The following is a 24,233-nucleotide window of genomic DNA, read 5'->3' as shown; positions in this document are numbered from 1 at the left end:
CCATATACTATATATCAAAGCACATTTCCATTTAGCGATCTCCCTATCCACCCCTTGATTATCACAGTTTATCCATCAACCACCTGGAGTGGGATGTACGATAAGACCATACCATTGGACACAGATCTATTCTTAGCAAAGAGATAGCCCGCGTATCAGGGGAAGCCTTACCTTTCTCTACAACTGTTACGTGGGGAGTAGGAACATTTACTATTCCATTGAAATCTACTCCAATCTTTCTCCCCTCTTTCTACTCATCTAGATTAACCATACAACTTGTTACACAACACAAATAGGAGATGTGAATAATATAGAAGTTAAGTGAATCTTTCACACACACACACACACACACACCATTCAGGGTAAAATCATTGGACACGTCCAGTAACTTGTACACACTCCCAATTAAAAAGTAGAATAATTCAACAACATTGGTTACTTATGAAGTGGTAACAAGTGGTGGCTTGAGAATGATTTCAACATTGTCATGAACACCTTGGAGGAGGAGCTCACCATCATAGGTTAGGAATTTCCTTTTCTTTGCAGCCCTTAATGTTCCAACTAGCGCCTCAAAGATGTTGGCACATCTGTCATCATTAAACAGCACTCCGAATGTTACCTTCACAACACAAACAAAATAAACGTTAATCACGCCACCTTGTATTTGTTTAAGATGACAACTATTCTTAAGTCAATCCAATTCCTTTAGATTATAGTTAGGGCTCTTCTAAACTATCTGCCTTTTGCAACTTTTAAACTTGAATTATGGGGTGTTGCTATTATCCCCCTTAAACTCTTAGGTTTCCTATTTAAAACCTCCTTGTAGTGCCAAAGTAGCATGCATAATGATTTAACTCTTCTTGTGGTGTGTGAAAGTTAAAAAAAACTAGGCCAAAGAGGGCAATCACATGACATTTTTCATTCTGCCCTGCAATTTCTATAACCTGTCCCGCCCCATTGCCATCCCTACTTACCCACATTTTAAAAAAAAAGAAAAGAGCATCAAAACATAAGTATTATAATCTTGACGGGAAGCTAAATTCAATTTGAATCAAATTTTTCCAACACAAATATTCAAACATTAACCATGAAAACAGAGACAAAGCCAGCTTCCAATCAAGCACGGCTGGCTACTCATATGGGAGAGACTGGCACAAACTCAAATCTGTTTACATTACTTGCACTCTATTAGCCTATTATTGTTTAGTTCGAAATCACAGTCCTATGCTGCTACCGTTTCTCAAATCACTGACTTACTAATGATAGCAGAAACAGAAAACAACTACACAAGGGAATGCCATCCAAGCTAAGCCAATTAGACAGAAAAAATGGTTTTTAATTCCTGAACAACAACGCTATAGATTTCAAGAACAATCAATTCCAAAAGGCATGAATGATCTAACCTTAATCCTCATGATTTGGTTTCTTGAGACTATTCTGAAACAAAGTAGGTAGTAATTTCTCTAAATGTATTTCACATTTAGTAAGCCCTCTTTACGGAGTTTAAACCAGTTTTATCTCAGAAATCCAAAGAGGGCTTACTATGTTTTACAAAAAATTAATATCATATGCCTAGGGGATTCTTAAAAAGATACGATCTTGTGCCATCAGAACCTTCTGATTCTTCTCTTCTTTATTCTTGTTGAAATTACAGGCATCACATAGATTTCAAGGATCTCTATATGATATATCAGGCAAGAAGTGTAAAGTGTCCAACAAACTCATAGTTGTGTGAACTGATTGTTGATTCCCAACCCCTATTCAAGGTTGGGGTTAAATAATTGATAATCAGTTCCTTAGCATCAATAAGTGATCAAGTTTGAAAACGGCTAATATTTATATGCTGGATCTGTCTTCACACAAAATGCATTACAGATCTGATATCTAATTGAAATGGGTCACGCAATTTCCACCACATCAACGTTGTGAAAGCTGTTCGTTCCGAAAAACAAAATAAACAATTCTAGACAGTGGGCACTGCTTATATGTAATCCATTCCATCTCTGCACAAAATGTATTACAGTTGATCTATATGCAATTGAACAATGCATCGCTTCGCTAAGCTCCGAAAATTCTTAATTGGGGAAGAAAAAAGGTACCTTGTAAGAACCATCATCTTGGGCTATGCCGAGTCGCTTGATCTCTTCTTTGAGTCGTTCAACCTCTTCTTCAACGTTCATGGTTCTTTTCAATGGAGTTGAAGAGATCTATCTTCTTCTAACATTTATTTGGTCTTTATATACTATGGTCCCTACTTGATCCAATAAAATTTACTATTCCTTATTTGGAGTTGGAGTTAATGATAAAATACTCTCTTCTCTTTCATACTCATCATATTATTTTATGTGTCTCATTTTATGTGAGGTAATTTTACTTGGCACGGAATTTAAGAAAGAAAGACTTTTAAAACTTGTGGTGCAAAATGAATCGTAGAAATTGGTGTGGCTATAAGGGTAAAGTAGACATTTTAAAATTAAATTGTTACTTAATATATAAATATGTCATTCTTTATGGAACTGACTAAAAAGGAAAGTAAGTCATTGGAACAGAGGAATACTAGTTAATAGTTTTGTCCTTCAAGTTTATTAAAGTGAGTATTGTTAGAAAAAATAATAAGAAATATAATTAAAGAAGAAGAAGATGGTTTTGAGGCATATAATTACTTTTTAAAAAAAGATATTGTTTGTATATATTTGGGGAAAATACAAACAAATATCTTCAGGATACAACAAAGGTTTTTGTTTATACATGCAGATTTTTCTAGGCTACTTCTAGAGAGTCATTATATTTATAGAACTTAAGAGATGACTCTTCATAAGATTCATGTTCTTTCATGAACAATTGACTTTTTATAAGAGTCATGTTCTTTCATGAACAAATGACTTTTCATAATAGTCATGTTCTTTCACGGACAGATATGTCTATTCAATTTAAGACCTATATATTACAAAATATCCAACAATCCCTCACTAGTTTGTAATATTTCTCATAATATCATCTATACCAGAGAGTATCTTCTAATAGATTTAAATTTTTCGTTAGTGCAAGTACTTTAAAGTTCTGACGAAGTAATTAGTATCTTAAAAGATTTGAACCACAACTTCGTGTGTCAAAACCAAGAATATCACACACATAATATTATTTATAGCTTATAAATCTCAGTATTTGCTTTAGCACGTTTATGGTTATGACCTCATCCTGATTTCATGAATATTTACAAGATCAATCATTTAGATCTTGCATGAAGCGGCATCACTTCAATATACATATATGTGAAATTAGCTACTATGTCCTTGTTATTGTAGACATTACTAATTTCATCAAGAATTAATTCAACCTGTGTAACAATTTGCACTGTGGAAGTTGTCATTTTGCCGTTGTTATTTCAAACATTTAACAACTCCTCCACTTCTCACATAACTGTATGTAGTACACTTGAGTCAAGGCTCTAAAGAGAAACTCATGCTTTAGAAACACAAAGTAACTTGTTATTACCCATTGAACGTGTATTGTTAGAGTGTATACTAACTCAAAGTTGGGTTCCCATCACTTGTGTTTAATTAGTTTAAGAATTTTGGCATTATTCATTCACACATTTATTATATCGCATCTTTTGAAACTAAATTTTACAAGATTAATATAAATCATAAACAAATCTTCACATAGATCATCATTAACTCAATAGCTTAGAATGATTGCATCAGTCGTGGCCATAACATTTCAAAATCATATTTTTTTTTTCCAACCATTCCATTTCTTTTCAAGCATTTATATACTAAATATATTGTTATTCCACTATGGAATTCAAGCCATATTTATTATACCGCATCTTTTGAAACTAAATTTTACAAGATTAATAATAATCATAAACAAATCTGTCAGGCAAATCACATAGATCATCATTATCTCAATAGCTTAGAAAGGTTGCATCAGTCGTGGCCATAACATTTCAAAATCATATTTTTTTCAACCTTTCCATTTCTTTTCAAGCATTTATATGTTAAATATATTCTTATTCCACTATGAAATTCAAGCCTATTTTTTCTGCAAAACTTATGGCACCTTCATACACATTACAAATCCAACTTATATGGATTTTTTCATTATTATTAGAAGATTCACTATTTATAGACCAACACATCAATTCATCCATGTATGAATGGTCATGTCTATACAGAAATTATCTTACAAAAGATACTTTTTTTTCATTAAAAAGTCACAACATTTCAAGTGATACTACTTCACGAAATTATACAATATTTCTGTCAAGGCTTATAGCCTAATCATCATATTAGTAGTTTAATCAACTAATTATCACACACACACATATATATATTGTGTGTATTGAAAAAATAATTTATATATTAGACTTATTCAAATATTATTGACTATTAATCATTAATCAAAGCACCCCATATTTTGAATGTTTCAAATGTCCTTTTGTAACTCGACTGGTTGTCAAGTTTATTGCGTTCCAATTCTATAACACATGAGCATTCAATAAGAAGACAAAGTACTCAACTTTTAATGAACGCAAAATGTTCTAGCAAAAAAAATATCATTTCTCTTAATTTCAAATTATTCTAAGGGCAAATACATAAAATCCCCCCTGAACTTGGTAGCGAAACTTAGTTTAATACTTTAACTTTATGGGTAATTATTTACCCCCCTTATCTCTTTTCAAGTGAATTTAAATGCACCCAAAAAGCTGACGTGACAAGTCAAAAAATTTCCTGCGCGTAAATAGCAAAAATTAAAGTGAAAAATAATAAGTGGGCCCCATTATTTTCTTTTTAGCCAATAATCTTTTTTTCCTTCATCTTCCTCACACCCAACCACCCCTCTCGCCCTCAACCACCATCCCCACCTTTTTGATTTCTCCTTCTTCGAAACCCCCATTTCGACCTTATTTCTCCTCTTAGAAACCTCACCCTCTTTCTTTCTCTTTGGATCTGCTGCCTCAACCACCATTGCATCACCCTTTTCTTCTTCTTCTTCTTCGTTGAACTTTCCATCTTCTTTCTCTTTCTTTGGAATGCCCTCACCCCACCTCCATTTCCTTTTGATCCGTAAAAGTGTGATGAATAGGAAAAAAATAGAAAAGCCAACAACTGTTCTTGCTTCAATATTATTGTTTATGGTAGTGTTTGAATGTGATGAACTTGAAGCTCTTTTTAAGAAAAAATCTATAATTTCTTCATTTCAAATTAAACTTTCAGTCATTATTTATTGTCTTAATAATGTGTCTTAAAAATTGAATGTGTTTTTGTGAGAATGATTTTGACATTTTGGATCGATCTTTCAATTGTGACCGAATTTGTTCAATTGCAATCGTGACTGAGTTGAGGAACATGGATCTCATTTTTTGAAATTTTTTTGCTTTCTAAAATTGAGAATAAATAAAAAGAAACAAATAAAATTAAATAATGTTCTATGTGGCGCTGATGTGGCAATGACGTGGCGATGACATATCAATGACATGGCGCGTGTGGAATGCACTTGCCATTGTGAGACTGATATTATAATTTTAGGGTGATAATAAATTCACTTGAAAAGAGATTAGGAGGGTAAATAATTACCCGTAAAGTTAAAGTGTTAAATTAAGTTTTGCTGCCAAGTTCAGAGGGGATTTTATGTATTTTCCTTTATTCTAATTACTTTCAAGTATAGATATTATCCATCAAATAAAGGAATTCAAACATATTATCCCATAACTGGAAAAAAAAATTCACATGATCTTTATGCAACACAATTATGCAATAATAATTTTATTTGGCCCAAATAACAAATTTATAGTAATCATACCAAGTATCTTATTCCTAAACTTATTTAAAATGTATTTCGAGGTCACAAATGAATTATTTATCCTAACATTTATGAAAAAACATTTTCAAAAATTTCTAAGGATAAATATAAATAAATAATAAGAGAAGTTAAAAAAGCAAAACACGATATATGTTGTTTGCAATAAATTTTAAAGTGACAGAAGATAAATTATAATAAAAAATAAAATATGAAGAAACGTAATTGTATTCATAAATATAGTGGGTACAATTATATTCCTCCCTTGATTCTTCTCTCATAAGATTTATCTATAATTCAAAGGTCGTTAGTGGCGTATTTCTCGAATTACAATGATTTGGATTTGATCTCTTTATAAATATTTCATGAATTTGCGGAATGTTTGAGATTTTGATCTATTTATGAATATTACATGAATTTGTGGTGAAATTTTTGAGTTTTATTTTCAAGAGAATATATTACATTTTATATAGGCATGAACTAGGGCTTAGGGTTAAGTAGCCTCCGAGAATTCTAAATGAAATTGAACACACCATGTAGAGTCCAACTCGAATTGAACACATCTTGTAGAGTCCCACATAATTTCAATGTTTATAAATGCTCATGCTTTAAGGATTGTCGGAGTGCAGACTTGATGCAACTCAAAAATGAGAATTGAAGTACTCATTCTTCCACCTTTGCAACTTCAGATTTTCATATTTGATTCATGAGAAAAGAGATGAAGAGCAGATTTGGTCCCACTGGGCGTGTCAATTTGTTTGCAACAAATTTTAAAGTGACAGAAAATAAATCACAATCACTAATAAAATATAAAGAAACACAACTTATTGATAAATATTGCGGGTACAATTTTGTTCCTCCGTGGATTCTTCTCACATAAGAACTATCCATGATTCGTGGGTCGTTAGTGGTGTATTTTTCGAACTTGGTTAATTTGGACTTGATTTCTATAATTTGAGGATCGTTAGTGGTGTATTTCTTGAACTATGATGATTTGGACTTGATCTTCATAACTCGAGGGCCGTTAATAGCGTATTTTTTGAATTGAGATGATTTGATTTTGATCTCTTTATAAATATTCCATGAATTTATGGTGAAATTTTTGAGATGCCTTTTCAAGGAAACATAGTATCCTTTATATAAGCATGAACTAGGGTTTAGGTTGAGTAACCTCCAAGAATTCTAATTAAAATTGAACAGACCTTATAGAAACTTTTGGTGATATTTTTAAAGAAATTGCTACATTAGAGGACATCATCAGAGTAATGGAGAACCAATTGGAGAGGGACCCTACGGGAGAGAATAGAAGAAAACTCAGTAAGGCCCAAGCTGACCTGTATAAGCAGTTGAAGAGGGAGGAGGAATACTGGCAACAAAAAACAGGTTATGAATGGTTCAAAAATGGGGAGAGAAATAAAAAAAATTCCATACTATTGTGAAAGGGAGAAGAAGTAGGCTCCGAATCCAAAAGATTCAGCATGAAGACGGAGATTGGTTAGCTAATCAGGAAGAAATTGCAGAAGAGGCGCAAAGGTATTATACAAAGCAATTTAGTCGTCAAGAGGGGCATACAGACTTTGAAATGTTGCAGGAGATTCCATCAATGATCAATGGAGAGCAAAATGAAGAGTTGACTAAGGGGCCAAGCAGGGAGGAAGTTTATAAAGCAGTAATGGGGCTGAGTAAGTATAGTACAGGGGGTTCAGATGGGATGACGGGGGCTTTTTATCAAGAGACATGGGAGATAATTGGGGAAGATATAGTCAAAATGGTGGAGGCATTTTTTAGAGGTGAGGAGCTGCCTAGATTCATTACGCATACAAATTTGGTCTTAATCCCAAAAAACTGGTAGTCATTTCCTTCTCTGATCTTAGACCCATTTCACTAAGCAATTTTGTGAATAAAATCTTTTCGAGGATTATTCATGAGAGGATAAAAGGGCTCCTACCAAATATTATATCCGAAGAGCAAGCAGGGTTTGTTCAAGGGAGAAGTATTAAGAGAATATTTTGATGGTGCAGGAGATATTGGCGGAAATCAGAAAAAGAGGTTCTCCACCTAATCTGGTTATTAAACTAGACATGATGATAGGGTGGAGTGGCTATATTTGACAAAGATTTTGAGAAAAATGGGATTTGGAGAAAGATTGATTGACATAGTATATAGATTGGTGAGTAATAATTGGTACTCTATACTATTGAATGAACAACCAAGAGGATTTTTCAGGTCCACTAGAGGAATTAAACAAGGAGATCCATCATCCCCCACCTTATTCATTTTAGCTGCAGAAGTGATGTCAAGAGCTTTGAACTCGTTATTGAAGAAGAAGGAGTTCAAAATGTTTGGAATGCCAAGAGGTAGTCCAAAGATTAATCATCTGGCATTTGCAGATGATATGATCATACTATGCAAAGCAGAACTTGGAACTATGAAACTTATTACGGGAGTATTGGAACAATATGAGAATATGTCAGGGGAGAAGATCAATAAAGAGAAGAATGTTATATATTTACACAAAAATGTCTCTCAAGGAGATGTTATAGTTGCAGAAATTACCACAGGGATCCTAAGAAAACAATTTCCATTTATTTACTTAGGATGCCCAATCTTTCATTTGAGAAAACAACAAGGTTATTACAAGCAAATGGTCCAAAAAGTGAGTTCTAAATTGCAGGCATGGAAGGGAAAGCTTCTATTATATGGAGGAACAATTGTTCTGATTAAACATGTTCTACAGAGTATACCTATACATTGCTTATCTGTGATGAATCCTCCCTTAAATGTACTCAGTACTATTCATAAGATGATGGCTCAATTTTTCTGGAGTAGCTGTATAGGGGGGAAAGGAAGACACTGGAAAAGATGGGCAAACTTATGTCTACCAGTTGAAGAAGGAGGACTGGGTTTCCGAATGCTACAGGATGTGTCTATGGCACTATTTTGTAAACTGTGGTGGAACTTTAGGACTCAAGAGTCTATGTGGAGTGAATTCATGAGAAATAATTATTGTAAAAAAGAACACCCAATCTGATTATGTGGAAAACGGGATATGGTGGGACACAAGTCTGGGAGAAGATGCTTCAAGCAAGGGATCAGGTGGAGCATCAAATTTGGTGGCAAACGAAAAATGGCACAGTCAGTTTATGGCATGATAATTGGACAGGAATAGGAGATTTATACACAATTTGTGGGCAAATATATGAATGGGATACTAATCAACAACTTATCCAAGAAGTGGTAAGACATGGAGAGTGGGATGTATAGCAGTTAAAAGAAATGGTACCGGAGGATATAGTTAATCACATTATTAGTAAAGTGAAGGCCCCAGCAGATGAGAATGGGAAGGATAGACCATGGTGGATGCTAGAAGCAAAAGACAATTTCATAGTTAGGTCAGCTTGGCAATACACAAGACATAAAGAACAGCCAAATAAAATCATGAAGGATGTATGGGTGAAAGGACTACCTTTTAAAATGGCGTTTCTCATGTGGAGGTTATGGAAGTTTAAAATCCCTGTGGATGATAGGATAAGAAGATGGGGTTATGAAGGGCCTTCGAGATGTTGGTGTTGTCCCAATCCAAGGCAGGAAACTATGGCGCATGTTTTCCTCCAATCGGAGACTGCTAACAGGACCTGGTCCTATTTTTCATCTTTTGCAGGTATAAACATTCAGAATCTTACACTTAGAGATAAACTATCTTGAAATGTGGGATGCAGAAGTGAATCAAGGAAGCAGTGCATACTATCAAGCAATTCCATGCATAATTGTATGGGAGCTATGGAAAAGAAGGAATGCAAAGAAACATGACAATACTAACATAACCTGGCAGAATGTGACTAGGAACTTACGTATGCTACTGAAAGTAAGAAGACCTATGCAGGAATTCTCAACACAATGGCCAGACATAATGAAAGAAATGGAGGGAATAAGATGTATGGTGAAAATCAAGAAGGTGGTATGGGAATATCCAGAAGAAGATTGGGTGAAATATAACACTGATGGTGCAGCAAGGGGGAATCCAGGGGAAAACTCTTATGCTTTCTGTCTGAGGGATGCTAATGCAGATTTAGTGTATGCAGAAGGAGAAAGAATAGAGGACATTACTTGCACTGAAGCAGAAACCAGAGCAATACTAAAAGCAATAAAACATTGTCAACTAGCAGGAATAAATAGAGCTATTATTCAAACTGATTCATTGTTATTAAAGCAGGTGCTAACAGGGAAATGGGAGTGCCCATGGAACATAGCTGTGGAGGTGGACCAGTTAATGGAGATGATGATAGCAAAAAACATTCACATACAACACATCATGCGAGAAGGAAATAAACTGGCAGACCATATTGCTAATCTAGCATTAGATACAGGAGGATGTAAATATCATCATTTTATAGAAATGGATTCAAAAGGAAGGAAAATAATTAATGCTGACAAGTCGAAATTCCATCACATCAGAGTTTCTTTAACAAAAGGGTAAAAGGGAGAGGGAAGGCTACAGCTTACGTCTTTCATAAGACTATATACAGTCGTTGGGAGGACCAGAGAGTGAACATTCTTCAGGAGAAGAGCGACGGGATGACGAAATGGAAAGAGGATTTTTGATTGGGAAACCCTACTCTACTGATATGTAAAGTCTCAGTTGATTGTTGGGATGGAAAAAATAAATAAATTGTGATGGCTTAGTTTTGCCATATGACTTGCTGTCATAGAATCATATTTTTTTTGTTTACGCTTTTATTAATGAAAATTAATTAACACTTCAAAAGAAAATTATTTAATATTAATTAAATCATATTTGTTATCGATCGTAATAATTATGTTCTATTATTAATTATTGATTAATAGATTTATAGGACATACTATAGTATCTTAAGCATATATGGGGATTAATTTTTTCACTAAAGAAGTTCAAAAATATGAGTGCTAGGAAAATAAAATAAGACCAGAGAGTTCAGTTAGAAATATTTTTTAAAGTAAAAAACCTTGGAAACTTTCCTTTGCATTTGCAACAAAATGGCAAAGATTTTACTTTTAAAACTTCATTTGTTGTAACTAGGGGTGTTCACGGTTTGGTTTGGATCGGTTATTGATCAGAACCAAAACCAAATCAACTTAATCGGTTTTAAAATTATCAAAACCAAACCAAATCAAATATAATATACATTTATCGGTTTGGTTGTTTTCGGTTTTGGTTTGGTTCGGTTCGGTTATTCGGTTATTAACCATACATAAAAATAAAAGAAACAATTCATTCAAAACGTGAAAAAAGTGACAACAATCCATTCAAACAAAAAAATAGTTAAAATGACTGACATTACAGAACTTTCGATCATTGAATTTACTGAATAAAACTTCAAAATTCACTATTTTGGCATAGAAGGAAGAGACAATGACATTTTCAGTCCCATAAAAAATTTCCATAGACACTCATATACATGAAACCAATAAGAGAAATGTTCTCACCTTGGACATTTTTTCTTTCATAAGTAAATTATAAATAAATTTGATGAAACATGTATAAAATCTTTAAAATTGTTTATGAATATAATATATTATGTATGTATAATAATAAAATTTATGTATATAACCTATTGGTTCGGTTCGGTTATTTCTTTGATTTTTTTCGAACAAAACCTTCCAAACCAAATACTATCGGTTCTTAACAATCTAAAACCAAACCAAACCAAAACCCAAATTAAATCAGTTCATTTAATCGGTTTGGTTTGGTTTTTCGGTTTGGATCGGGTTTTATCCAAACCATGAACACCCTAGTTGTAACCAAAAAGAAAACTCATTTGCTTCAGAAAGTGTTTGTTTTTCTTTTCTTTTTTTTAAATAAAATATTATAAGCAGCAATATAGTAGTATCTTAATAACATCAAATTCAACCAACATCTGAATCTATCAAGTTGATTATGATTATTGATCAACTTTTGAAAGAAAATTTCAAATATTTTCACGTGAAAGAGAGAAAAAAATATTTTTTTATAAGAGAGGATTTCAAACTCCATTCAAAGTGCTCTCAAGTAAAGCTGAACTTAATTAGCAAGATAAGAAAAAAAATTAACTAGAGTATTGTCTTTTAAAGAAAATATTGCTTTCGATACTCGCTAAAATATAATCCCAATTGCCACCCTCTAGAGTATGTGTTCTAAGGTCGATAATCAACAAACAATTGCACATAAGAGCATAAACAATTAAAAAGTGGATAAAAGAAAGATTAGCGCAAGACAAGTCGAGTTTAAATGATATCGACTAAATTAGATATAGAACCAAATAAAGTCACACCGCAAAAAATACTATCCGAAAATATGCATAAATAATCCTGAAGTTCATCACCTCCAAATTACAAGGAATCACTTTTCTAAATTACGGATGAAATAACCAAGATTCTTGAGGTTTTGTACCTTCCATTAATTAGACTAGAACAAAGAAAATTCATGCACCACATTTAATCAACAAAGAGGCAAATTTAACCAACAAATAGGTGGAGAACTTAAGTTTATATTTGGAGCAAAAAACTAAAATTTCAAACAAAGCCTTCAAGCATGAGTTTTCTTCACATTTTTTACCAAAGAAAAGCACATAATCTGCACAAAATTTCAAACTAAGCAAAATAATAATCAGATTCTTTGTAACAAGTTTTTGTGTAGGCATAGATGAGCTGCAAATTCTTATTATATAAAGACATCAAATGAACATTAACTGATAATAAAACTGATTTCATGTAAACTAAAATGAAATCATTCTTTAATCCATAATGTCTAAACATGAGAGGAAAAAGCTTCAAATCTGAATATATCTCAAACAAGATATAAAATATTTTCCACATAATTTTGATTACAACTAAAATAAGCAAGAATCCTCTCGACATATAAATTTCTTGGAGCAACATAACACAATGTGATCTCTATTAGCACTAATGTTAATCATGCATTGTTACATCATGATCATTCATGGAGAAAGATAGTTTTCACTTAATTACTATTCTAAACGGGTTTTAACAAAATTTGTACCACCTGAATTACATTATTTATTGTTTTTTTATACTTAAGAGGCGTCATTGACGTGCTCCCTTCCTACTTGAGACATTAGAGGCATCTAGGATGTGCTCAGTTTTTACTTGACATGTCGGTGCGTCAACGCCGTTTTCTACATGTCTTTGGTTACTCATTCCTCCGATACCACAGTGGAGATGGCTAATGATAAGATCTGAATTCGGGCCCAGACAGTGTATACGGACTTCCCCTGTCCCCTATGGCACCCTCTGACCGTGAGTACCATTGTACTAGAAGAAGGAGCTGCATGGGTTCTATCTCTCCCGCACAACAAGGGTTGGTCTATACACTTAGTTACTTATGGTTTTACTGCATGTCCTGCATTCATATGCATTGTCTATCACAGTATAATTGTTTGTTGTTTACACCCTCCGGTTTTATTGGGGGAGGGTTGGGTTATGCTTGTTGTTTGTACCTTCCAGGCTTATGGGGGTCCAATTAGGTTATTCTTTAACTTTTCTCCTCTTCTTTGTTGTTGATATGATATTTGATAGGATGTGACTTAGATTTGTACATTGTTAGTCCTCCTGACCCTGAGTAGTTGACTCTTGTATCTTAGTTGCTTGTGAATAGGTTGTTGGCTTGCATTTTCAGGTATGTTCTTGACTCGGTTCTTTATTCTGTGTATCCAATTTTTGTTCCTTATTGCTTGTCTAGTTTACTATCTCTTGTTTAGTACGTGTGCTATATTTTCTTCACTTGTTGTTTATACTTGTATTATATTCGGAGCTTAGTCGATCAATAGCTACTAAGTACCATTTATTGGTACTCATACTACACTTCTGCTCCATGTAGATCATAGTTTGAGTTCTTGTCATTGACTTGTAGTTCCTATGGAGCAGCTTTCGGGTTTTGGAAACTTGGGTGAGCTCTTGACGTTTAGAGTTACCAATTTCCATCTATTTTATCCAGGCTGGTCTTTTTGTTGTATTCAGAGACAACTTGTACTTGCATTGTATTTGGAAAAGTCTTGTACTCTTATTTTGATTAGATGCTCCTGACATATCAGGTCTTGAGGATGGTTTCTTGTATTATATTTTATGTTGATTACCCTTTCTTCGTTTTGTTATACGCTTCTTGCTTCTTGTTGTTGACTTCAGTTTGACAGCTCATTGCTTATGATTTCAGATATGGGTTAGGCTTACTTTTTAGCGGGATGTGATAGGTGTCATTATGACATGAGAAATCCAATCGTGACAAATTCGCTTCAGGCCAATAGTGATTTTGAGCATCCGTCACGTTCAAAATGTAGACTTGAAATGTGATAGTTTACCTCAATCTTACATTTTTAAAATTGAGGACCTCCAACATTGATCCTCATATCTCTTAGGCGTCGTTTGGTACAAAGACTAATAATGCATGGATTAGTAATACAAGGTTTATTTTTATCAAGTGTTTGGTTCATTGTTTCTCACCTCATCTTGTGTTTGGATTAAAATTCTATAAAAAACTTCTTTCCAATTATACCCTTGATTTATAATATAATTGGGTCAAGGTAGATAATTGCCGGAAGATATTATTTCTTATTGCCTTCTAATTAACTAGCTATGAGAAGAACAATTTTGCTGTCATGTTTGCTATTTTTTCACTTGAATTATTTGAGGATAAATAATTGACATCTTAATAAATTGATCACTCACAAAATTTCAATTTTCAATTTAAAAAAGATAAACCATCTACTTTTAAAATCGAAAAGACGGTCAATAATGGTAAAATTGAATAAACCATCTACATTTACACATAAAAGTTGCAAGTTATAGTTTTAATATGTATGTAATTTTTAAAATTATTGAAAATATACAAATAATTAGAAAGCCACACACACACACATATATATATATACTAGTTTTAACGCACGTGCGCTGCACGTGAATATAAACCATGTGCTACACTATTTTTAAAAACAATATGAATATTATTAAATAATAAATTAAGTAAACAATTATAAAATGAATGATAAATTATAAGTTTATATTAATAGTGGATACAAATTTTCTTATGATAACTATTGAAAGTTAGTCACTCTTAAAATCTCTTAGTTACATATACATTCTCCTCCCTCCCCCATGGTGCATTACTTATTTATTACTCTATTTTTTGTGTTCTTAATTTTAATATAATATAAAATAATATAAATAAATATTGATATAAAATATAGAAGCTATATGAAATTGGATGTTTTTTGTTGGAGTATCATTTTAATTTACAGTTCATGTTAGGGAGTGTTTAGATTTCATTGAACTTTGAGAATGTCAATGTATGTAAATCAAACTTGAGTTTTTAAGAAGATAACAATAGAAAACATAAGAAAAATCATATTTTAAAAATGTGAGGAAACCCCTCTATTTATAGTTATCAAAGGGTAGTATGAGCATGTGCATGTTTCTTATCATAAAAGTTACAACCCTTCGGAAAGGTCAAAACTCATCGGAAAAGTCACATCTTTTTGGAAAAGTTGTAACGATTCAATGCGAAAAGGTGTCAGCTTTAAATATGTGTGTTTTAAGAAGAAGAAGGAGAAGGAGAAGGAGAAGGAGAAGGAGAAGGAGAAGGAGAAAGAGAAGAGAAGGAGAAGGAGAAAGAGAAGAAGATTTTAAAAATTTGAGGAAACCCCTCTTTTTATAGTCAATAAATGGTAGTGTATGAAAATAAAATGTTTATTGTGCCTTATAAAAGAAAAGTCGCAACCCTTCAAAAAGGTCACAACTCATCGGAAAAGTCATAACTCTTTGAAAAAGTCACAACCCTTTGGAAATGACATAACTCTTTGAAAAAGTCGCAACCCTGTAGAAAAGTCACAACCCTTCATTAAGGTCACAACTCATCAAAAAAGTTGTAACTCTTTTGAAATGTCACAACCCTTCAAAGTGAAAAGGTGTCTGCTTGTAATATAATATAATATAATGTAAATAAAAAAATATAATAAAATATAAAATTTAGAAGATATAATAAATTTTGTGTATTAAGTTGGAGTGTTATAATAATTTAACATTTAAGGTAGGTAGTTCATTCTTTTAAGGTAGTATAGATCAAAAGGAAAGATACAAATTTGTCTAATTTTAATTTGATATGAAATTTTAAAAAATAAAGAAGACTTTTAATTTAAGGATATGTAGAATATATATAATAATATCTTTAACTTTTTGGTCTTAAAGATTCTCCCCCACCCCAACCCTAGAAAAAGAACATTCTATATTAAACTGAATAAAAATAAAAGTAAGACAAAAATATTGGAAACAGAAGAGTACTTATTACTTCTAGTTTGGACTCTTCAAACATTTATTTGATCAAATCCTTTTTTCGCCAACAATTTGAGACTTTTCACAGCTTGAACAACAAGTTGTAGGTTGTGCAATAGATGCAATAGAAAATCATTGAACTTTTTGTCATGTAGAAGTTGCTGGAAAAGTATATTTATGGCTATGGAAATGAGTACATTTTAATTATGTAGATAGTCTTCTCGTTTGATGTTGAGTTATTCCATTCTCCTTTTCGCATAAATTTTTGTTGATCTATCTGATTTACCCACAAAAAATAATTGAACAACTCTAACAATCTTTCTTGTTATAAAAGATGAATACAAAACTTACAAAATTGTAGTTTAAAAGTGGGAGTAAAATCCCTCTATTTATAGAAAATAAATTATAGTATGAAAAGTTGTTTATCGTGCCTTATAATATAAGTCGAAACCCTTCAAAAAACATCTTTTCAGAAATGTCATAACTCATCGAAAAAGTCACAACTGTATTAAAAAGTCACAACCATTCAGAAAAGTCACTACCCATCAATGTGAAAAGGTGCCAACTTTTAATATAATTTAGAAAAAATAAAAAAATATTTTATAAAATATAGAATATATACTTAATTGGGTGTTTTAAGTTGGGGGGGTATTATAGTATTTAACATTCAAGTTAGGAAGTTCATGCTTTTAAGGTAGTATAGAAGATATATATATATCACAAACGTCATGTAGTAATATATTTGTTTTTTAATTAGTAAATGTTAAACAACTCACATTTCAAATTTGTATTGATTTGTATTGCATTTATTTAGTAACAACAACTCTCTCTACATAATTTATAAGCTAATTTATTTAAGTAAATTTACCAGTACAAATATAAAACATAAAATCAAAAACATAAACAAAATAATTAAAATGATTTGAAAGATATTTTTGTCTTTACATAGACTTATCCCATGGTATTATATCATATGTATTACTAATATCTCCAAATGGAAGGTATTATAACTAATCCATTGATTAGTTATACATAGGTCCAAATTCTTACAAAACATAGTATTAAATAAGGCAATAAGCATAAATTCCTCCCTGAATTTGTCACAAAAAGTCAATTACACGTTTAAACTATCATTGTGACCTATTAAACACCTAATCTTGTTTAAAGTGTTATTAATACCCCATTTCGAAGACATTCTCAGTTTTTGCGTGAAAATGTGTTATACACACATTTTGACAAGTAAATAATATTTTTTTTAATCTTTTAATTTAATTTTTTTTAGAGTTTTGCAAAAAGTAGAAACACGGCAATCTTCCTCCTCTCACCATACATTTCTCTTCTTTTAAAATTAATTTCTTCCTCTTTTTATATTCATAAATTGAATGAAAAATAAGAAATTTGAAAATAAAAGGGGGACAATAAGACGATTATGAAGTATATAGATATTGGCGACGACAATAAGTGGCGGGACAACACCATTGTTGGGTGAACTTCAGATCTGTAAAAAAGACAAAAGATAGAAATCATTTTCTTTGATTGATTTTTGATAATTTAAGCAATAGAATCATGAATCTTATGTATAAATGTGATAGAATTTTCAATAGAAGTCATTATTTTTTTCATGATTTGTTTCGGTGGTCTTCTCCGGTGAGTTTGAATAGAAAAGTTACGAACTTTGACGTAGATTTTGTTTTGTTTTGCTGCTCCCTTTTGGGTGAAATTTTGAAGAGCTCTTTTGGAGTCGCACGAAAAACTCAACAAACAGAGAGCACGAGCTATGAGTATTGACTCAATGAAAGTGAGGACATGACTGTAGATCTTTTAAAAAATTTGTTTTACTTCTATGTTTGTTTGATCCTTTTAATGTCACAACTTGAGAAAAACAATTGATCTTTTTAGAGTTTCTCTTTAAGGATAGTGTATTGGATATGCTTCCATGAGGATAAAGTGAAGAAATCATCAATGGTGACAAATGACATGAATTGTTGAAGAAGAAGAACTCAAAAAAAAGAGTAAAAACTTTAAAGAAATTGGCGCTACCAATAAAAAGATAAAAAAGAAAGAAAATTGACATAATTGATATATTGGAATTTATAATACTTAATTGTATAATGACCAATAAAGTAGTGTGTTCATATTTGTCATTTTAACATATATTTCTTCTTCTCACGCACCTTAAGGAAAGTGAAGACACTTTCTCTGCCATGTCACCTTCTAAGGGGGGTATTAATATCACTTTGAATAAGATTTGGTGTGTAATAGGTCACCACAATAGTTTAAATGTGTAACTGACTTTTTGGTATAAGTTTAAGGGGAAATTTATGTCTTTCTCTATTAAATAATACCATATATAATACACAGATTATTTTTTCTTATGTGGCCTACCAAATGACCCCTTAATGCACTAGAATTCTTATGACTCTGTTGGAACTTTTCTAGTTTTTAAAAATGAGTCTTCAGTTGTGTAACACCCGGTAAAACTAGCAAGACCAAGCTAGAGCCTAACGAAAGCTAGTAGGTGAAACTAGAGCCTTACGTGTGAGTTGTTGAGGTTGTTGAGGGGTTTTATGTTGAAAAATGATTTCCCGAGCTTTGGTTGAGAGGTTTAGGGGTTAAACGTCAAGGGACGACCCCCCAAGGACCAACCAAGGGTCCTTGAGGAGGACCCTAAAGCCTAACCCCCAAAGTTCCCCAAATCTGCCTAAGCTACCAAAATAGGGCCACCTACGGCCAGTAGGTGGACCCATGCCCTGTAGGTGGGGGTCGTGGGTCAGGCCCTCAAAAACAAGCCTCAGGCCCTGACCTACGGACCAGCAGCATGGCCAATAGGTCCACTCACGGTTCGTGAGTGGAGGGCATGAGTGAGGCCTGCACTTATTGTCCAAGACACGGGCAAGGTGAAAGGTAGGTAAGTAAATTCCTTTTTAATTAGTTTTCATTAGGGGTCATTTTATATGGAGTTATTTTACCTATATAAAGTATTTTATGTCATTAAACACCTCATTAATTCATTATAACCCAAGACGCCAAACAAATCCCAAATACTCTCTTCTCAAATAATTCTCTCTCTAGAAAACCTCAATTGAAGAACAAGAAGAAGGTCAAGTCTAGGGGTCAAGGAGCAACCTTTTCTCTTCAATTTCATGAGGAAATCTAAATAAGGTACGGTAGTTTTCATCCTTGGGTAGCTATCACCCAAGGAGTCCCTTCAAAAGCTTTTATCTCAAATCTAGAATTCCCTAAAAAAACTAGGGTTTCATCTCAACCCCATGGATTCCTTTCAAATTTGCTTTTAAAGGTTGAATTATGTTTGTTTATGAATGTATTACTGATTTTATATGATTTTAACTTGAATTCCTCAAGAATCCATGAGTTCCCCAATCTTAGCTATGTCCTTCTTTACATTAAGAATGTTGTTACAAGTTGGTCCAATTGATTGGATGTGAATAGATTATGATGTGATTGCATGATTTTAGTATGATTCTTCATATATACTTGATTAACCTAAGATTCTAAGGTGAATTTAAGTGGCCTAGGACTATGTCATGAAAGAGGCAAATTGAGGATTTAGATGTGACCTTCTAAGATTGATGAACTTCTTGATGAATTGCCATAGATTAGATCACCTAGACATGAATTGCTTATATGTAAAACTTGTAGATATGAACTAACTTGATTAGGGTTTACATGATGAATCATGGTTGAAGTAGTATTGAAATTTAGTTTACTTGATGCTATACATGACTATAATTGAGTAAGAACGAAGCATGTGGTTAGTTCCCTTTGAGATTTAGGTTTACATGATATTGACCATGTGAGGTGTTTCTTGAGAGTAATGCTCATAATATGAAGATGACTCTTAGGGCTTTAAAGGTAAAAGCTAAAAGGAATGAACTATGAATATGGAGGCCTTAAGAAGAAAGCTATTGTGCATGTTGAATTGTATATTGTACCAGTGTGGAAGGACTTTACCCACATGACCTACAATATGAGTATATGAGCTTATGCATGCAATGAATGAACTACTTGAATTACAATTATGTCCATGTCTAAGATGATGAATGCTAGATGTGTTGATTTGATATGGTTTATGATACTTGTGTGCAAACTATGAGAATTATGCATTGTTGTGATAATATGTACATACCTTATGAACACTTTGAGAGTGAAGTGTCTAAGATGATAATGTTGTTGTGTCATTGAAAGGGCAACCCCCCACACACTATCCATGCATGAACATGATTATGATGTATCTATGGTGTTAATTGAAAGTATAGTTCTCATATGCACCATTACACATTTCTATGCATGATATGTTCAAGACCATGATGATCTTCTTGTGTTGATTGAAAGTCTATTCTCATGCAAACTCATGATCATAATGTGAAAGTTTTCGTTACATAGTACTAATCACCTATTGAATCTATGAGCTATTATAATTATGAGTTGTGTTGGATAAAGGGTAAGATACCCTTTCATTCATGTAAATTCAATTCAAAGACTTAAACAAGTAATATTGGGAAATAATGCTTAGCACCGAGTGGATATGGAAAATGAGGTAGATGCCTTCCCGTTAATACAATAGGCCGGGTCTTCTACAAATGAACTCATGAGATGGAAACTCTCCCGTCAATACAATATGTCGGGTTTCTAGAAGCAATTTTCCTATCTCGTAACTATGTGCCCACATAGGTTTTTAGATAGTGGATCCACCTAAAAGCTAATACATTTTAGTTCTACCTTAGGCAAGCAGGACACCTTCTTTTGGTGTGGGGTTACACGACACCGGATTCCATGTAGCTCACATGGTCTATGTCAGTTAAGGTTATTTTACCTCCATGAACAAGAAAGTGAGTTATGTGCTATGGTTCCTCAAAAGAATCTACTTAGTATGAGTGGTATTATGGGATGTCATTCATACATGACACAAGTAGACTTTGAGAGTAGTCATGGTGTGTTTCTGTTATGTAAATGAACTATGAACATGAAACATGAACTATGACTAATGACTCCTCAAGAAGATCTACTTAGTGTGAGTGAGGGTATGTGACTTCACTCATACATGGCACAAGTAGACTTTGAGAGTAGTCATGGTGTGGTTCCATTACATTATGATGATTTATGAATTAATGCATGCTCCGTTTGGATTGTTGTTATGATTGACTTTCCTTGACATGAGCTAGTGAATATGAATGTGTTCCTTGTCTACGAGTATTAACTATGGATGAGACTAGTGTATGACAAGTATGAACATGGTGACCTAAAATTGGTACTTAGTGTAGATAGGGTTATGGGATCTTATCTATGCATGACACACGTATAACTTAGGGTCACTTATGTGATGATTCTATTATGATGAGACACTACTAAAAAAGTATCAAAAGACGATGGCCAAAAGCGACGAACTGCATCGCTTTTTTGGTCAAAAGCGACGGAAAAGCGACGCAGTCACCTCCGTCACTTTTTACCCTGACGCTTTTCAAAAAGCGACGAATTGCGTCACTAAAAAAGGGACGGACAGTGTCGCTTTTTGACTTTTTTTTTTTTTGGAATTTTTTTTAACAAAAGCGACAGACTCCGTCGCTTTATTTTAATTTTCATTTTTTTTATTTCTAAAAAGTGACGCAATCCATTGCTTTTCTGGAATTTTTTTTTTTGAAAATCCCTGAAAAGCGACGAACAAAATCACGTTGTCCGTCGCTTTTCTGAGATTTAAAAAAAAATAAAACCCAAAAAAGTGACGGATAAAACCACGCTGTCCGTCGCTTTCTGGGATTTTTTTAAAAATAAAACCCAAAAAAGCGACGGACAAAACCACGTTGTCCGTCGCTTTTCCTGCAATATTTTTGAAAGCAAAAACTGGCAGTTTCTGCTACCCACCTACAAATGCAATTCAATTAAATTTTACACTATTCAGCCCAATCAAACACACACAATTATAAACAATCTAAACAAAGCATAAAACAACAAACTTAAAATAACATTAAAAAGTATCTAAATCACAAATTAAAGACTTATAAAGTATTTCAAAATTCGTTTCAAAATTACAAAAAGTTCATAAATGTCTAGAGATCTAAACTAGGGAGTGGGTTCTACATAATCATCATCATCACTCTCGTCGTCGGTGTCATCGGGAGCCGAAGTAGTAGGTCGACGAGCGAGGTTCATCACTTGTTCTTTGATTTGCTAAACGGTCTCTCATGCTTTCTTGTTTAGCTACTCTTCTCCGCTCCGACTCTGTCAGTGTCGCTGTAAGCTTAGTTATTTGAGCCGACATCGCAGCAATCTGAACACGTCAAGTGCCTCGACTTGATGTGACGATCCAATTCCTTCTAAGCCTAACTGGAGTCGTCTTACATCATTTCGAGAGCCTAGACCATAGACTCTACCCTTGTGTACCCCCCCTACCACTTTTTCTTTTCAAATCTGGGTGGAAAGTTCAAGTGTCAATTGGACCGAATTATCTAAATTCTCAGCGACGTACTGATGAAAGTTATTCTGCATATTAAATATAAAAAATTGACATCAGTATATATAGATATCATAAATATATTCACTATTAATATATATATATATATATATATATATATATATATATATATATATATTATTCATATTAAATAACTTATAAAATTTCGTTCGGCCCTTTCCTCCACCCACACATCCGGATTCGACTCATTTTCTTTCTTCCTGACATGAGTCTTCTTGAAAACCTCCGGTTCAATGGGAGTGCGTCCCAATTCGTTTTCCTATAAATAAAAACTGAAATTTATAACGATATAAATGAATCAACTAATTATTTATTTAAAAGTTTGAATTAGAACTTACCACCAACTAAACCACATTATTTATTTTAACTTATTTAAACAACTTAACAACTTTTTAACTTGAACTGGTTTAGTTTTGAATTAATTCCAACAACTAAATCCATCAACAAAACCACATTATTTAATTTAACTTATTTAAACAACTTCACAATTTTATAACTTTAACTTATTGACTTAAATTAAAGTTTAATATCAGCACTAGATGGACACAAATCGATCTTGTAAGAAAATTAATTTTGTCATCAATAGGATCAACTAGTGTTGGCACTTATGCTTAACAAATATATTATTTCTAAATTTAAAGCCAAGTGTCAACACTAGATGGACACAAATCGATCTTGCAAGAAAATCAATTTTGTCATCAATAGGATCAACTAGTATTGGTACTTATGCTTAACAAACACATTATTCCTAAATTAAAGTTTAATATCAACATTAGATGGACACAAATCGATCTTGCAAGAAAATCAGTTTTGTCATCAATAGGATCAACTAGTGTTGGTACTTATGCTTAACAAATATATTATTTCTAAATTTAAAGCTAAGTGTCAACACTAGATGGACACAAATCGATCTTGCAAGAAAATCAATTTTGTCATCAATAGGATCAACTAGTGTTGGTACTTATGCTTAACAAACACTCGATGGACACAAAAAAATTATCACAAAATTAAAGCTAAGAATTAATACTAGATGGACACAAACACATCATTGAAAACAATTGTACTTGAACTTAAGAAATTTAGAAGCACCAACCTTATCTCCAACTTTGATGAACGAAGCAATATAGTCTTGTATCAACTTTTTTAGATGTTGAGCTTCCTCAGTTGCCTAGCACGAAAAGTGATTAAATTAGTTAAATATAAACTTCAAATCCAAGAATATTAGTTATATATATATATTCAAGTTTTAATAAGTTCAAGTTTCAATTCAAGTTCATATCTAATTTCTAAACTTAATTAGTTATATATTCAAGCTAATTAGTTCCAAGTTCAAGTTCTAATTTCAAGTTCATATTCCTAATTAAGTTCAATTTATAGTAAATTCAAGTTATAATTAATTATAAGTTCTAATTAAGTTGTAATTCAAATCCCTAAAATTCCAAATTCAAACTAGCAAGCTAGTGTCCCAAATTCAAACTATTAATTAGTCCTAAAATATCAAATATAATTCAAACTATTAGTCCTAAATTCCAAATTCAAACTAGTCTTAAAATCACAAATTGAAAGTACTCCTAGAATTCAAAAATCAAACTATAGTGCTAAAATTCCAAATTCAAACTATTAGTAGTCCTAAAATCTCAATAAT

General features: G+C 32.6%; 1 protein-coding gene across 2 annotated transcripts in view; it reads right to left on the bottom strand.

Moving 5' to 3' along the window:
- Positions 1–279: 279 nt before the first annotated feature.
- Positions 280–24,233, bottom strand: part of LOC125840706 (costars family protein) — a 280,520-nt gene continuing 256,566 nt past the window's right edge. For both annotated transcript variants that reach the window (XM_049519673.1, XM_049519672.1), the window contains exons 2-3: positions 2,100–2,182; positions 280–619 (exon numbers count right to left, since the gene is read on the bottom strand). In XM_049519673.1, coding sequence (XP_049375630.1) covers positions 440–619; positions 2,100–2,180 — 261 coding nt within the window. In that variant the 5' untranslated portion in view covers positions 2,181–2,182 and the 3' untranslated portion in view covers positions 280–439. The remainder of the gene's footprint in view (positions 620–2,099; positions 2,183–24,233) is intronic.

This window comes from Solanum verrucosum, unplaced genomic scaffold, assembly GCF_900185275.1.
Source record: "Solanum verrucosum unplaced genomic scaffold, falcon-dt-bn FXZP01000176.1, whole genome shotgun sequence".
NCBI classification, from domain to species: domain Eukaryota; kingdom Viridiplantae; phylum Streptophyta; class Magnoliopsida; order Solanales; family Solanaceae; genus Solanum; species Solanum verrucosum.
This window is presented reverse-complemented; position numbering and strand designations above follow the sequence as displayed.